The 17,127-nt window shown below is 48.1% G+C and overlaps 1 protein-coding gene across 1 annotated transcript in view; it reads left to right on the forward strand.

The window, feature by feature from the left end:
* Window positions 1-15,670, forward strand: part of LOC113972124 (putative neutral ceramidase C) — a 20,296-nt gene extending 4,626 nt beyond the window's left edge. The window contains exons 5-21 of the mRNA XM_027692863.1: window positions 434-610; window positions 973-1,100; window positions 1,644-1,721; window positions 2,135-2,255; window positions 3,857-3,982; window positions 4,192-4,278; window positions 5,832-5,936; window positions 6,065-6,146; window positions 6,600-6,715; window positions 9,227-9,321; window positions 10,187-10,226; window positions 11,052-11,147; window positions 11,738-11,833; window positions 12,412-12,561; window positions 13,355-13,414; window positions 13,986-14,074; window positions 15,119-15,670. Coding sequence (XP_027548664.1) covers window positions 434-610; window positions 973-1,100; window positions 1,644-1,721; window positions 2,135-2,255; window positions 3,857-3,982; window positions 4,192-4,278; window positions 5,832-5,936; window positions 6,065-6,146; window positions 6,600-6,715; window positions 9,227-9,321; window positions 10,187-10,226; window positions 11,052-11,147; window positions 11,738-11,833; window positions 12,412-12,561; window positions 13,355-13,414; window positions 13,986-14,074; window positions 15,119-15,308 — 1,836 coding nt within the window. The 3' untranslated portion in view covers window positions 15,309-15,670. The remainder of the gene's footprint in view (window positions 1-433; window positions 611-972; window positions 1,101-1,643; window positions 1,722-2,134; window positions 2,256-3,856; window positions 3,983-4,191; window positions 4,279-5,831; window positions 5,937-6,064; window positions 6,147-6,599; window positions 6,716-9,226; window positions 9,322-10,186; window positions 10,227-11,051; window positions 11,148-11,737; window positions 11,834-12,411; window positions 12,562-13,354; window positions 13,415-13,985; window positions 14,075-15,118) is intronic.
* The last annotated feature ends 1,457 nt before the right edge of the window (window positions 15,671-17,127 follow it).

Here is a 17,127-nt window from a genome sequence, read left to right on the forward strand (position 1 = left end):
CTCTGAGGCAGAGGAGCTGTTGATTCCTCACAAAGTGAGACTGCACTTTGCCCATGCTTCTCTTAGCAGAAAAATTATCAGGAGTCCATTGGGATTAGGAATACATGGTCATGGTGACCGTGTAATGTTGGGTCTCCAGCACCACAGAGGAGAGGGGGGGATGCTCGAGAACTGTGGACGCCTTGGATGATCTGGGATTCACTTCAGGTCATCCATGGAGGTCTTCACTTACCAGATTTTATTATTTTGAGGCTCTTGCCAAGTCAACAACCGTAACCTACTTGTGCCACCAACACGGGAGCATCAGGCAGAAAGAGAGGAGCGAGGAGGAGGAGGAGGATGAATGGCTGGGGTTTATTGCAAGGGCTGGCACAAATCTCTATAGATTTTAGGCACGAAAAAGAGCTTTTTAAGACCACCTCCCTCCTCTTAGGTGCTGGAGAGACTGAAGAGCAAGTACGGTGACCTGTACCGGCAGGACAACGTCATCCTCAGCGGCACCCACACGCACTCGGGGCCAGGGGGGTACTTCCAGTACACCCTCTTCTGGATCACCAGCAAAGGGCTCATCAGGCCATCCCTCAACTCGATCGTGAATGGCATCGTGAAGGTTGGTGTCACCCCCTTTGACCTGTCTGTGACTCACAGAGCTCCTGCTGTGATGGTTGTGGCAGCACCTCTGAATGGTGCAGTCCCAAACACACTTGGAGGGGGGTTTATGTCTACCAGAGAAACCAGATCAAAAAGCCTTAAATTCTTTCTTTAGAGACAATTGCGAGTAGCTGCAAAATATTATCATAGTTTTCTAGAATTTTAGGCTGCTCAGGGAAAAAAAAATAATTAAAGAAGCACCCTCAAACTGCCAAGAAAGGGTTGGGGACAGATAGGAAGGGAAAGAGAGAGGTTTTTCTAGATAATCTCATGCATGCCTTACAGACATGGACTAATATTCCCTGTCTTCCTGCTTTCCAGAGCATAGACATAGCACATGAGAACATGAAGAGAGGAAGGCTTTTCATAAACAGAGGCACTGTAGAAAACAGCCAGATCAACCGCAGCCCTTTCTCCTATCTCGCCAACCCAGCAGCCGAGCGAAGCAGGTAAAAGCTCCCCAAGCAGGAGGGAAACAGAGCCCTGAAGAGAGTCCTTCAGGTGGGACCATGAGCAGCCATCTGGCAGTTGGTGCTTCTGGTCATTCACGGGAGGGTTGAAAATGTGGAGTCAAGATGTGGCAGAATGATGCTGTTGCCACCCTGGGCTCCCGGGTGTGTCCCCAAACAGCAGTTTCAAGAGCAGGCTTCAAAGTTGTGCTCTCCAAGCATGGGAGACTTTGGTTAAGGATGTGAACTTATGCTTTATTTATTAAAAAAATATATTCAGATGGCATTAAAGTGCCATCCTTGGTGCATGAATTTGTATTTGGAGAGAGTTGCTCTCTCCACGCCCTGGACAACCATAACTCTTCCCTTCCATTCACAGCTGTTTTCAGGTGCTTCTCTAAGGTCTCACTGTGCTCTGGTAATACCTGGCATAACCTTTCTATTTCCCTGTTCAACCTAGTGGAGATTTAACACGTCAGAGCACTGCACAGTGTGACTGCAGCTCTGGTGCTAATGAGATTTCCCTGCTTTGTTTTCATCCAGGTATTCATCCAACACAGATAAAGAAATGGTGATTCTGAAGATGGTAGATGAGGATGGAGAAGATCTAGGCCTTATCAGGTACTGACCACCAAAGCAGCAGGTTTTCCTTCATATCTTCATTCTTTTTTCTAAGAATGGTGTTCCTTTCCCCCCCCCCCTTTTTTACATCATTGACTCCTCCTTGTTTCTTTGAAGTAAGAAAATAAAAAAACCCCTACAGAACACAATCCTCTGGATTAGTAAAAGAGTCAGTCCGGGTCTGAACTGCCAAATTCTTGTGACCTCAAGACCTGGACCATCATAGCCATGCACCCTCCTGGTTGGGAGAGGATGGGAATACTCTGCCCTTGTTAATCCATCCCTAAGTGCCTGGAGTCTGCGTTTGTGTTCTCCCAAAGAAAATTCCATGGGTCCACTGCAAATGTGTAGATTGAACAGGTCAGCTGCCAACACACAGCCTGAACAATGAGTGTCCTGTGCCTCCCCCCCAGCTGGTTTGCTGTGCACCCTGTCAGCATGAACAACACAAACCACCTGGTGAACAGCGACAACGTGGGCTACGCGTCCTACCTGTTCGAGCAGAACAAGAACAAGGGAATGCTCCCTGGAGAGGTGGGAATGCTCCCTGGAGAGGTGGGAATGCTCCCTGGAGAGGTGGGAGTGCTTTCAGACTGCTGGAAACAATGGGTGGAAAAGGGCTGCAGCACGGAGGGGGTGACTGGTGCTTTGCAAGGGCCAAAGTGGGTTCTTTCAAACAGCGAAGGATAAATGCAGGAAAAGGAGGACAAAGCTGAACGCTTGTGATTTAATTATGTTTTTCCTCTAGAGGAGAGAAATTGGAAGGTGTTTTCTTGACTTTCCAAACTAGTAATTAGTGGCATTTATTTAGAGTTAAATAATAAACCACGTTTGTTTTGATTAGACTGTTGGAAATTGGAGAAGTGGTGGCTGTTTCATCCCTGCCACTGTTCAAAGCCGGGTTGGATGGGGCACTGAAAAACCTGGGCTAGTGGAAGGTGTCCCTGCCCATGGCAGGGGGTTGGAACTGGATGAGCTTTAGGTTCCCTTCCAACCCAAACCATTCCAGGATTCTATACTAGCAAGACATGTGCGGGATACTCGATCCAGAGGGATCCATTTATTGCATCTGTGGGGTGGCATCAAGCCTGTGCTCAGTCCCACTTCTTTCTCACGGCTTCCAGCCAGTTCTGCCTTGTGATTTGCATTTACCTGGAAGATTTGCCATCCTCAGGCTGCAAACACAGCTCCTTTAAAAACATTATTTCCTCTGAAATGTTACTGTGGACACGAACCCATCTCACAGGCACTTTGTGTCACGAATTGATCAAGAGGCTGTCCTGGGTGTATCTCCAGCAGGTACCTAGAAACTCTTGCCCAGTTTCTCTTTTAATACTCTGAGAACACGTGTTGGTTCATGGCAAAAAATGGAAACTAGAGTAAGTCTTCCTAATTCCTGCTTGCAAGTATTTCTTTTTGTGGTGGATTATCCCAAAGCTTTTAACAAGACTCAGCTTTAGTGCAGCGTTATGGGTGCAAGGCAGTGGAAGTTGACAGGATTCAGGATTCAGTTTTCAGGATTCAATATTTGGCACATTGTGTCTAGGAGCCTTACAAGAAAATGAATTAAGAGATGATAATATATCAGAATAGTTGGTGTTGACATGTCCCAACTCCGAAGGAGTGGGTGGGAAATGAAATCTCTGCCAGAGCTGAATTCAGCCAGTGCTCGGTGTGCAACCAGCTTTGCTTCTGACAAGTACTGCTTGATGTTAACTCCTGCAGATCCAATAGCTCTCACCCTGTAAATCAGTCATGGTGAAAGCCTGGCAGGAAAAAAATAATTCTGTGCAAGGTGCTACAATGATCACTTGGCAGCTGATCAGTAACACGAGAAACTGGGGACGTGGAGGGAAGAGCTGCCGCTGAGACGCAAGAGGGAGATGGAGAAACACTGCCTGGATACCAAAACAGACTGAAGGCCACCCTGAAATGGCAGTTGCTTCCTGGGTGTCCAGTTCTCCCTTGCTCTTCCTAACCCCTGGGATATACATAAATCCCCCCTCCAGTCCTCCCAGTTGCTTTGGAAATGTTCAGCAGCGCCGCGGGCTCACCAGCTCCAGGGAAACCTCAGCGGGTGTTTGCACTCACTGCGAGGCTCCAAAGTCCCTCTGACCACCTCTGGGTTTTGGCAGGGCTCTTTCGTGGCCGCCTTCGCCTCCTCCAACCTGGGAGACGTGTCGCCCAACACCCGAGGCCCGACCTGCGCCAACACGGGCGAGTCGTGCGACAACCCCCAGAGCTCCTGCCCCGTCGGAGGGGTGAGTGTGTCCTACCTGCTGGGCCTCAGACACCCTATTTCTTGCAGTTTGCCTTGCTGCCCGGGTCAGTGCAGTAACCCAGTGCCTAATTTTGGCAGGGGGCTGTCAGTTCCCACAGCAGGACGAGCCCTTGTGAGCTCTTCCACGTGGCACTGCCATGTGTTGTCCACGGGAACTGATCGCTGCCATCTCAACCAATTTCTCAACAGGCAGCCATGTGCATGGCCCAGGGCCCCGGGAGTGATATGTTTGAGAGCACAAGGATTATAGGGCAAAATATCTACTCAAAAGCAAAGGTAAGTGATATTTTGCTTTGCGAGCGTGTGTGAGAGCTTGTTATGACAGGAATGCACGTTCATTTAAACAGCTCAGTGATCCCTTCCAGCTCGGGGTATTTTATATTCAATATGCTATCTATCTTTTGTGAATGTTTGTAGATGTAAATTACTCCAAAGTCCACATTTATATGCTTAAGGAAAAGTTTCTTGATTATTTTTTTTAATGGGTAAATAAGGTTTTATTGATCTTCCTGTCTATTGCCATCAGAAGATCTTAGAGCCTGGAATTTGTTAAACTTAGGGCAGTGTATGAAATCACAATGGTAGTGAAAAACATCTTCTGGTATAACATATCTGACTAGACACCTAAATTTAGAACAGAAAGCACACACTTAGATACATTAGCACATATTTAGATACATCGTTGTAGGTGTTGTGATTTCAAAATGTCAGTTTGGGTTTTAATCTCAGTATTCCTCATAGGGATATAATGTAGATCTTGCCCCTTGCCATCTCCCCCTCCCTCCCACGCACACATCTCAGAGGTGGAAGAGCTCAGAGACACCACCACACACCACTTGTAGGCATCACACTCCCAAACTAACATGAATGTGAGTTAAAATGTGCCAGATTAAACACCCATGGAAGATACTCACCTTGCCCTGTTTGGCTTTGCATTTACTCAGCCCATGTCCTCCATCCCATGGGCTCCCTTGTGTCACCTGAGGGCTCAAAAGCCACCTGACTTTACTGGTTCCCCTCCTGTGGCTTCCTGTAATGTGAGAGTAGTCAGTGCAAGGAGAGTTTTTGGCAATGTTTCAGGGACAGCAGCTTGTAGGAACTGGAACGTGTCCAGCAGGAGGCTTGGTGGTGCTGGTTTCCTTTAATCACCATTTCAGATCCTTGCCCTGAAGTCACTCCAGGCTGATCGTGACTTGACACTCTGTCCCAGTCAGAGTGTATAGAACAGAGAGGGGAAACACTGCAGTTGTTTTCAACACCTTGGACTCCTGACCTTCAAGGGCTGTCCCCTCAATTCCTTCCAGGAATGTCATTAAACTGTACAACTTCTGGCAGCACTTTCTATGTCCCAACCCGAGGCACATGGGCTGGCAAACCTTTCCCTGGCTTAGCTGTCAGCTCTGTGCTAAATACATGGTAAAGTCCAGGCACTTCTGAGCAATGAATACAGCAAAGGGCATCTTGCTCATAGGAAACACTCCTTCTGGTTGGTCTGACCTGTGAGAAATGCCAAAAGGTGGCACCAGGAACAAGAAGTTGCCACCCTTGTGAAAGAGGTGCCTGTTTCAGCTGTGAAAGAAAGGCATGTGTAAAACTGCTGACCACAGAGTGTCCTCCCTCCCTGAGACAGGGAGAGCTTGCAGGGCTCAGGGCGAGCAGGGTGTAGAGATGAGGTGATAGAAACACCTTGTGAGCTTGGGAAATACACCTGGAAGAGGCAATGGGAAGGCATCAACAGAATGAAGAAATAATCCGTGTGGCTGTACCTCAGCAGGGCTGGCTTCCTGACTGCTTCTTCCTCAAGGATTTCCACCTTGTGTGTCCCTTAGGAGCTGTATGAAAAGGCTTCCCAGGAGGTCACGGGGCCCCTGAGCTCGGCCCACCAGTGGGTGAACATGAGTGACGTGTCGGTGGAGCTCAATGCCACGCACACGGTGAGAGCAGGAGCTCCTGGGACACGGGGACCAGGCAGGAAGAAAGGTCAGAGTCCCACAGCAGGACCTGGCACGCTGAGGGGAGCTGGTTTTTATCCCTTTTTCCTTTTTTTTTCTCCCTGATTTAGGTTAAAACATGTAAGCCAGCCCTAGGACACAGCTTTGCTGCAGGGACCATCGATGGCGTGGGCGCTTTCAACTTCACACAAGGTAACCTGGGGAGCAGGTGTGGCTTTGGACAAACAGGGAGCATCCCCCAGGCAGATTGAACTCCCTGGAGGCACTTGACATCCCTGGAGGGATGTTTTTAGGAAGGTGTGACCTCACAGCCCCCTTGCAGGTTTGTCTGTGTGCGTCAGAAAGCTTCTGGAGAAGGGGGGTATGGCCATGCCCTGCAGGAAGGAGAGCACTGGATGGGGAGTGGGGAGAAGAAAGACCTGGATTTGGGACACTCTTTCTCATTTGTTTTCTCATTACCTGAAGCCTGCCAAGGTGGAGCTCAGCTGAGCTAAAGCTCAACTTTTCAAACCACCCCAGGAAAGGGCGATGGTCAGAATCCACTGAGGAATATTCCACCCCACCCAAGCAGGGAAGGGGTTGTGTCCGTCTGAGAGCTGCTGGGGCAGCTGATGAACAGTGTTTAAAAGGTGTTTCCCCCTCAAGGCGCAGTAGAAGGTGACCCGTTTTGGGATCAAATCCGGGACCAGCTGCTGGGAGAGCCATCAAATGAAACAAAAGCCTGCCACAAACCCAAGCCAATCCTCTTCAGCACGGGAGAGGTAAGGACACACCGGTGTGTGCCCTGGGAAGTACAGAGATTGCTGATCTGGGCTGGGATCAGCAATCCTTCACAGACCCAAATTCCTGACAGATTTGTTGGGGAGCTACAGGAGTTGTCTGTGCCAGCCCACATGGTGAAGAGCACGGAGGGAGAACGAGCTGCAGGGGCTCTGAGGGAATGAAAATAGAAAGCAAGAATAAGTGTTGGCATTAGTTTGCATCAGAGTGAGAGAGGTGGAAGTTTTCCTCTTTCAGAGCGTCTTTTCCATGTGTCCCAGGAGGAGAGACCACACTTCCTGCTCTCATCAGGGCCAAAAAAATCCAGCTGAAGATCTACCCTGGCCTAATTCTCTGCCTGTGGAATAGCCCTGAGCTGGATGCACAGGGAAAATGCCTGAGGTCAGGGAAAGCCACCAGTGTGTGGAGCTCAGCGTTGCCTCCCAGCAGCCTCTGGCTCCAGGACACCCATCCTCTGTGGCTGCTCAGATCTTAATAGCTCTGGGTGTTTCTTTCTTCTGTCCTGCCATTTGTTTCCTACCTTATTCCATGGGGGGACCTTTCCTCTTGTCACAGGACAGGCTGGTCCATGCAAAATGAACCAGCTCATCGTGGTGCCCTTTGGAAACTCTGGGGACTGAACCAACTTGCCCACCTTCCTCACTGTTGCCTTTCAAGGTTTCTTCAGAGCGTTGGCTTCCTCTGGAAGTGTCCTGTTGGCTTCTCTGCTTTTTTGTGCAAGTGTCTGATACTTCTGTGAGCTGCAACATGGACTGATGCCAGACCTGCTCATCCATGGGCAGAGTCACACCAGGCTCAGGCTGGAAGTACCCTGGAGTGAGGTTCCCCAGCATGATCCTGCTCCCAGCAGGACCAACACTGCAGCTGCAGCAGGTTGCTCAGGGCCACGTCCAGAAGAGCTGGGACAGTCAGCAAAGATGGAGAGCCCTCAGCACATGGGTCCCTATCCACAGGGAAGGGTTATTTCTTAGGGCCAGCCTCTGCAGAGCCACTGCTCTGTTGGTCCCAGCCCATCCCCAGGCTCAGGGCTGCTCCATCCTGGGCAGGACTCGGTGTTTGTTCTTACTGAGCCCTCCCAAAATCCTGCTTACAGCTTTAAATGAAAATTGATGCCCCATTTCCCACCTGATGTTCCCTTGGCATTAAGACAAATGCACTGCAGTGGAGTGGGATCATGTCCAAGGTCCTTTAGAGCACTTAGAGGATGCCATCTGGATGATTGTTATTCCTTTCACCAGTCTCCTTAAAAGCTTTTCTTCTGTCGCTTTGTGTTCAATCAGCTCCTCACCTCATCTCCCCTAAAAAGAGGTCCCAGCTCCTCCCACCCGCCTCCTCCATCTAGAATTGTGTCACTGAGAGGAAATTACACTTTTTTCTTACAACTTTATCACATTTGATGGATGCTCTGGCAGACCTCCTGCTTCTGATGTGAGGTTTTGTCATTCATGCTTTGACCCCAGTAAATTATTCCTCAAAAAAAACCCCTCTTTTTGGCTCGCTGCAGTGGGATTTTGCATTTCATTTGCTGGAGCTGTGCCAACCTTGAGCTCTTGTTCCTGATTTCCTTTTAACTGGCTTTTCCATTTCTATCTAACTGTTTTTTTGCCGTTGTTTTCAGATGAAATGCTGCTCTGTGTGTGTTTTGGCTGCTGCAATGGTGCTGAGTCTGAGCACAGTCCCTGATAAGGGGCAGCTTGGAGTCAGGGTTAGGTCGAGGGTTCCCTGAGCATCATCACTTTCTAGGAGAAACTCCCCCTCGGGGTGGAACTCCCCCTCTGTGAGACCATGCAGTGACAGGATGAGGGGGAGTGGCTTCAGACTGATAGGAGGTTTAGACTAGAAATTAGGAAGGAATTCTTCCCTGGGAGGGTGAGGAGGCCCTGGCACAGGTTGCCCAGAGAAGCTGTGGCTGCCCCTGGATCCCTGGAAGTGTCCAAGGCCAGGTTGGACGGGGCTTGGAGCCACCTGGGCTGGTGGGAGGTGTCCCTGCTCATGGCAGGGGGTGGGATGAGATGATCTTTAAGGTCCCTTCTGACCTAAACCATTCCATGATCCTGATGAAGAGGGAGCTCTCATTTCCCATCACCATCAGGATCTCTGACTTCACTCATCTGCTTTTGCTCCCCTGATCAGATGTTCAACCTTATCAATCCCATCTCTATCCTTTTCCGTGCAGGTGAGGGGTTTATAGGTGCTACCCTGACCTTATTTCACCCACTTTGCTTTAAGTTATCCCTCTGGCAACACCCTGTTTGTTTGTTTTCTCCAAACAAAGTTATTTCCACGTGCCCTGCGTGACTGTGATGGTCAGACAACTTCCTGTACCCGTGGAACTAAAACACCCTCTCACGTGTTTTACAAACAAATTGAATTCAATTTACAAATAAACTTACCAACCGGTTTATGACTGGAGGAAGGAAAACACTCCAGCTATTTTTTTTTTTTCCCCTGCCATCCTGAAGTTGTTGTACCCCCTTTTTATCCCCCCTCAGATGACCCGGCCCCACCCGTGGCACCCGGACGTGGTGGACGTGCAGGTCGCTGCCATCGGGTCGCTGGCAATCGTGGCTGTGCCCGGAGAGTTCACGTGGGTATTCCCTCAGGAGACTAATTTATTCATTTATTAATTTATTGCAGCCAACAGCATTTCACTCAACCCCCCTGCCATAGTTCTGTGTGCAGGCAGAAAGGGGGAGAAGGATAAAAATTGTCCCCAAGGTTATGTATAAACTCACTGTGGGAATGAACGAGGTGAAAACAGGCTTCCTAAATAATTTTAAATTTTCATGGCAAAATGCAGTTTCAATGAAACAAAAGGAACTTGTTAACTTTGATTTGGTTTTTGATAATGAACTGCACTGACTGTTGGTGGTACAATGGTGAGAGTCTGAATAGGATAATGATTTTTCTCCAGCACCTTTATTTCTGCCCCATCTTGGGGTGTCTCCAGCCTCACCCTGGCTGTGGTGATGAGTGAGAAATCTTCTGAGGTGCTTTGGTTATCTCAGAGGGGCCTTAAGGGATGCTGGGCAGTGCTGGAGGTGCTGAGGGAGTTTCTGGTGGGGTGCTGCAAGTCCAGCCAGCTGTTCTTGCTTTAGCTCCCTGCTCTCTGCAGCTCCCTGACAGGAGGGGGGAGCCGGGGGGGGTCGGGCTCTGCTCCCAGGGAACAAGGGACAGGAGGAGAGGGAATGGCCTCCAGCTGTGCCAGGGGAGGCTCAGGTTGGACAGGAGGAGGAATTTCTTGTTGGAAAGGGTGGTCAGGGGGGTTTGGAGTGCCCATCCCTGGAGGTGTCCCAGGAAGGCCTGGCCGTGGCACTCAGTGCTCTGGGCTGGGGGACAAGGGGGGCATCGGGCACAGGGGGGACTCAGTGACCTTGGAGGGCTTTTCCAACTAAAATGATTCTGAGATTTTATGATTTCTGGAGCCTGATGTTGTTCCCTTCATGCCCTAGGACCATGTCTGGCCGCAGGCTGAGGGAAGCTGTCAGAAGTGTAAGAGGAAGAGGTTTTTCCCGAGCGCAGCACGTCTGGAACCTCACATTTCCTGAGCCTTCTGCTTTTCCCCCTGTCTCCTCCCAGCTGGGGTCACAAGTCTCGTGTCTCACAGCTGCTTCCTTCTCACAGCTGCTTCAGACAGAATTTGCATGTGCCTTCTGACATGCAGCAGAAATTAATATCCTCCCCAAAAGAAGCAAATCCATCGCGTTTCAATCCATTAATCCAACACAAGCTAATTCCACTGGGATCCAGGCAGGATGCTAGCAGGATTTTTGTCTGTGGGATGGAGAATTTTTATCCCCTTAATCCCTACCAGGATTTTGCAACATGAGAACAATTGCAAAAAAAAAAACAACAAAAAAAGGCAAATGTATTTTTTCCATTTGATTGGTGCACCTTGGCTGCAGCCTGAACACCATCCTAATGTCTACAACTCACTGATCCTTTCTCACAGTTATGTCACGATTTTTTAGGAGTATACAGCCAAAAAACCCTCAAATACATTTAATTTACTGGAATGGGAGGTCATGTGTCCCCCTTTTCTTTGGCAAGTGGATATGAGATGTTGATAAAGGCAAATTGTACTTGCAGGTTTAAATTCCTGAGCATCCAGCCCTCTCCCCACTGTAACTTTGTATTCTATCCTGGTAAAGGAGAATAATGATAATAATAATAATGATGATAGTAATAATAATATACCAGCCACCATAACAATAATAACAATATTGATTGAATAATAATAACAGCAATAGTAATAACAACAGTATATCTGTGCATTAAGCAGTTGTTTCAAGGTGAGTGTTTTCTTTCCTTTCTTAGGAATTTGATTCCCATGGGACACCAAGGATGAATGTGGTAATTGCAGGCCTGTGCAATGTCTACACCCACTACATCACCACCTATGAAGAATACCAGGTAAATGTTAAAATTGTGGATTTTACATGTTTAATCCAGTTCAGCTTTTAGTTGCGTGGGGCGATAATTCGTGTGAAATTATGTGAGTTTAGAGCACTTTGCCACAAAAAGCTGGAAGATTTGGAGCAGGAGGGCTGTGAGGTGACCATGGATTGCAGTGCCCCGTTGCTGTGGAAAGGCTGGTTGCCTGACACAGCTTTGAGCCTCCACAAGGCAAAGTAGATGTTGTGCTTTGAGGAAGATGTGGGCCATTGGTTTGACTCCCTGGGTTTAGAAACCCTAAACTGGGAGGGGAGTTTGGAAGAACTGGGGTTGTCCAGCCCAAAAAGTTGAAGCATCATAAGCCTTTAAAAAGAGTACGATCTGTGATAACTGGGAGAGCAAACAGGTCCTCCCTGTTTGCCACGAGTTGGAGAATGAAGAGTCACCTGAAACTGCAGCAGAAATATTTTGTCAAGTTGTTGGACTGTCTCCCTGGCAGTAAATAAACCCTGATATACTGCTGGTCTTGCCTTAGTGCAGTAGGATGGGCTGTATGAACCACTCAAGAGTCCCTCAAAGTCTACTTTTCCCAATTTGTCCTTCCCCAGGTTCAACGATATGAGGCTGCATCGACTATTTATGGGCCACACACCCTCTCTGCCTACATCCAGCTCTACAGAGGACTTGCAAGGGCTATTGCCACGGTAATCAAACTTTTCTACAGGCCACATGCTGCTGGAGACATTTAAATCCTATATTTGTTCCTCAGTGAGGCCAAATGCTTGCTACCCTCTCTTCTCTTGAGAAACACTCATGTGGTATGAAAATAATTCCTGTGATGGGGGTCTCATACCACTTGAGAAATTCGAGGGGATTTTCAGTTCAAGGTTTGGGAGATAAGTACCTCCAACCTTTCAGCATGGCCTGAAGTTGCTGCTTTTTTAGCTAAAGGGAAAAAAAACTCTGCTGTGTTTCCGCTGGCGACGTCCATGGTCAGTGTGACCATGTGAATGTGCAGGACTGGTGGGCAGTCCTGGGATATTCTGGTGGATGGGTTTGAGGAGATGCCAGCAAGAGGGTGTCCTGCAGGGATTGATGTCCTGCAGGGATTGCTCCTGCATGCACAGCAAGATCCTCCAGTTTGGTTTTACGCTCACTTTATTATTCTTAAAATGTGTCCGAGCCGTGGTGTGGGACATAGAGCCAGAGCAGGGGTGTAACTCATCAGGGAGACACTGGTTATGCCTGTGTGTGTCTAACAAGCACTTCTTCCTTCTCCCAGAACACCACCCAGGACTTGCCCCGTGGTCCAGAGCCCCCATTTTTCAGCATCGGCAACCTGACCCTGCTGCCCTCCCTCGGTGCCGAGCGCGCGCCGACCAACAAGACCTTTGGGGATGTGCTAGAAGAAGTGAGACAACAGTATCGAGTGGTGAGAGCCTCAGGGATTCACTAAAACCTCCTCAGGAAATCACCTTTAAATTCTTACCCCTGTCCCAAAAGGTCTGTGTTCCCTAAGGGGTCGTGGTGCCCTCAGACCAAACGTTTCTGTCGGTGGCCGTGGTTGAGAAGGCAGAGACAGTGTGTTTTCATACCAATGCCATCGTGCTGAATGTGACTCAAAGGGGTGAATCAAGAGGAAAATAAAAGCCCTCTATTCACCATGAAGTAGATTTCCTCTTCTGCTTCAAAATAAAATACCAGTTGATTAAATAGGCAAACATTGCACAGTGATTTCTTTACAAGCAGAAATCAGGTCACTTTTGATGCCTCTGCTGTGTGGAATGTAAATGAAATGAAATTAAAATGTTGGAAATGGTTCTGTTTTCAGATGCTCAAAATTTAGATAAGATGTTCAGAGCGAGGACTTTCATCTCACTGCTCTCTCCAGGAGCAAGGCAGGGAGGCATTCTGAAAAACCTCACTTGTTTCCTCCCTTTTTTGTATGGAGTTTATCCAGTTTATCCAGTTTTATGGTGGAGTTTATCCAGCAAGCAGGACAAGTGGAATGGCAAGGCACAGGATACCAGTTCAAAGCATAAATTGTCCATTGCTGTTGCAACAAGTGAAATTATAAATAACTTCAGACAACAACAAACCAAACACACCAAAATAGCACAAAAAAAACCCCAAAGCCCTAAAAACCTCAAATGGCATCTTCAAAGGATGATCTTAATGTGCAGTGTGACAGTACAAATAACACAAATCTGAATTCCCCTCCACAGGGAGAAGTTGCTGAAGTGACTTTTGTGGGAGCAAACCCCCGGAACTCCGCGGAGAACGCGGTAAATACGACGCAGCCACGCTGGAATTGGGGATGTTTGGGATCAGTGAATGTTTAGTTAGTGCTCTTCCCTTTGCTGGGGGTTCAGAAGAAGGTGTGTGCTTCGGGAATTCCCACCAACTGAGTGCTTTTGGGGCAGAGAACTGAATTTGGCCACGCTGGGCTGTTCATGAACTCTTCACACTGCTGAAGTCAAAGTCAACCCCGTCGTGTGTTGGGCCAGACACCCTCAGTGCCATCCAGTGCCATCCAGTGCCATCCAGGCATAACAAACATGGTCTTTAGTCTCCATCCTCTCAGCTTGGTGCATTATTTTAATAAAACAAAGAAAATTAGAAAAGTACTTAATTTGTCCCATCAATCCTCTTGCATAGACACTGACAGCAAACACCTCACCTGCCCATTCTCTTTTTAATGATAAGTTCTTTGCATCATTTATTAGCTAATGTGGGATTTGGCAGTGAAACAGAAGCAGGGGGAAGCACAGGCCCTTCTCCACTTTAAAGTGACACAGGAGGTGGGGACATGCCTGTACCTTCAGCGTCTGACTGACTCTGCTATTTTTATTCCAGACTGAACACAACTTCCTGACGGTGGAGAGGCACAGCAACACTTCAGGCACCTGGCAGGTGGTGCAGAACGACGCCTCCTGGGACACCAGGTGGGTGCCCTGAGCAGATTTCACTGTTCCACAGACTCCAGGGAGTAATTTAAATTTAGCCTTAATTTCAGAGCTCCCTGATTTCAGAGTCCTGACCCTGCAGATGGTGCTTTCTGGGGATGGATCAGTCCATGTTTGGGTGGTTAACTTGTCAAGACCACAAAAACTGGTGTTCCCCTTGGCTCTGGCATCTGCAATGAAGGCTTAGAAGTTTGGGAAATGTAGAAGGAAGGGCAAGATTTACAGGAGGTTTGGGGTCCAGCTTGTTCATAGCCTACATCCATCCATCTGTCACACCATGTGGATGAATAGGATGCCAAATAGAAAATAGGAGAGACTCAGAGGATTTTCATGGGGAACAGCTGTCTGGGTTTGTTGTACATCACAGAGGAGATACAGACAACAATTTTAGAAGTTTACAAGAAAGAAAAGTTGAGGTTAGGGATGTCAGTCCTCAGGGAAAACATCCATTAAGCAAAAAAGGTGGGGTCACCTTTCAGAGCTGCACCAAAAGTCAGTTTTTCATCCAGTCATGTCTGTAAATATTTATTTCAATCTCAGTAAGACTGGTATGAGAAAAAAAATTTATTCAAGGTGTTTTGTTCAACCCCTTCCTTTAATTAAGGTCCTGAAATGAGGGTGCTTATCTCACTTGTAGTGAATACTCCTCCTCTTTGCTCAGCATTCCCCCTGCACAGGGAGGACTGAGCTGGTGGATGTTGCTCACGGGGTGATGTTGTACGGGGTTGTGATGTGGAGTTGGAAATGGAAGAACACAGGGGTAGAAATACTCTTCATCTACAAAAAGGACCCCTGACTTGTATTCCCATGTTTCCAGCTATTTTTCAGCCCTGCTGGGTTTTGGCTTGGCTTATTGGCTGCTGCTCTGGTAGCCTAAATATACGAGGAAAGGTCAAAAGAAGCTCTTAAAATGTACTTCACTGGAGTGCTTTTGCCTCATTCCGCTTAGTGAGCTCTTGGGACACTGGAACAAGTGAAAAGTGGGTTTTCCTGCTGACTGTAGGTTTTTGGCTTGTTTGCCAGGTTTTACTGGACCAAAGGATCCCTGAGTCAGAGCAATGTGACCATCGAGTGGCACATCCCTGGTGGCACAGAGCCGGGAACGTACCGGATCCGCTACTTCGGGCACTACAAAAAGAGAGTGTTCCTCACCCGCACCATCACTGTTCCCTTTGAAGGCTCCTCCTCAGCCTTTGAAATCACAACTCCATAGGTGATCTCAGCCATTAAAGGAATTGTTTCCCTTGAGCAGTAGGTTTGATATCTGGGGGGTTCTGTGCAGGGCCAGGAGTTGGACTTGGATGATCCTCGTGGGTCCCTTCAAGCTCAGGATATTGTGTGATTTTGTGATGTTCTGGAAGGGTTTTTTTTGTGGCACACGTGGCTCTGTACATCACTGCTGTCCCTTGAGTGCTGCTGGTCGTCCTTTGCTTTGCAAAGCTCAGCTTCCTGCAAAGTTTTGGCTTTTAGCTGCAGTTCAGTCTCCTTGTGTGTTCTCATTCAAGCAGTTCCTGTCCTGGCCAGATCTCATTGCAGTTGATTCCTATTGTAATAAAAGATGTAACTTTTTCTTCAGTCATTGAACAAGCTCATATTGATGGTGAATAGGATCTCTCTGAGGGAATTAGTGCATACTGGGAGCTAATCCAGGCCATAAAATAGTCCATAAAATTGAGCCCAGTCCATAAAACTGAACAGAGCTGCTGAATTGAGGGAAGATTCCTCAAGCGTGCTTGAAGTGCAAAGCTGACCTCTTAGGATGACAAAGGGTTAAATAGGATAGATATTCATCAGGAAGGCTGGAATATCATTTCATTTGACCCTTTGGAGGATTACAACAGCACCATGTGAAGAGAATTGCCCACAGCTCTCCACAAATCAGGGGTTCCAGTTTCAGAGGTGCCTGCTGGGAGTGGCTGTGGGGGCTCCCACCTCCGAGGCCTCAAGCAAGGAGAGGAAGGTCAGTCACTCACAGAGTTTGAAGCAGTTGGCATTTTTTCTTTCCTTCTGGACTGTGTTATTCTCTTTCACCAGTGTCACTTTTGGTGTGCCAGGTGGGCTCAGTGCTGCCCACCACGTGTGGGTTCTGTAATTTCAGCTTGCTGGGCGAGCTTTTGGAGGAGAATCCCCTCAGAAAGCTCTCAGTGACCCAGGAAACTACAGATGGGCTGGAGGCCACTGAGTGTCTGGAAGGACTGCCTATGTTTGTGCTGATTTTATGACCTGAAGACCTCACACATCTGTGGCACAGCCCAGATGCTGGGTGAGAGAGACTTTGGGGCTGACTTTGTCCACTCTTCTTGTGTTAAGCTCCTGCCCAGCCCTCCAGCCACAGCAAAGGGCAGCAGATGGCATTTTACCCTCTAAATATCACTTTGAGACACATCAAAAAGATCAAAATTAAGGATGTTTACATGTGCCAGAGAAAACACACCTTTCAGATCTGGATTTGGGATTCTTCTAGGGCCTGACAGTAAATGTTTAATAAGCTCCAATAATGTGTACCAATTTTGTATGCAATCTCTTTAATCCTTCAGAGAATCATCAATCAGATAATTTTGCCTCTCTTTAACATCAGTGGGAGAGGATGAATTATTCATTTTAAACCAGCTGCAATCAGTCTCAGAGATCCCCACCCGGAGGAGCTCAAAGCACTGGCAATATTGAGCCAGGAAAAGAGAGAGCTTTGAAAGAACATCGCTGGGAATCCAATCCCTGAGGATGCTCCCGATGTCCTTTCCCAGTAACTCGCCCAGCCAGCCCTCCTGCCCTGCTTTCCTTGGCAAAATCCCTCTGTGGGCAGCACTGTGGGATGCAGGGAGGAGCAGGGGATGCTGCTGTGCCGTGGGATCAGTTTGCTCAGGGCAGAAACACTCGTGGTGTAAAATGATCCAGAAAGTTCATTGCAAAGTTTGTCCCACTTTGCTCATGTTTCCAGGTGGGACTGTGTGGGATCACAGCCCCTTCAGAGAGGGTCAGAGCACCTGTATGAAACACAGGAGCTGCTTTTTGGGCTGGAAATGGTCTGGGAT

This window comes from Neopelma chrysocephalum, unplaced genomic scaffold (assembly GCF_003984885.1).
Source record: "Neopelma chrysocephalum unplaced genomic scaffold, ASM398488v2 Primary Assembly neopelma1_89, whole genome shotgun sequence".
Classification (NCBI taxonomy): domain Eukaryota; kingdom Metazoa; phylum Chordata; class Aves; order Passeriformes; family Pipridae; genus Neopelma; species Neopelma chrysocephalum.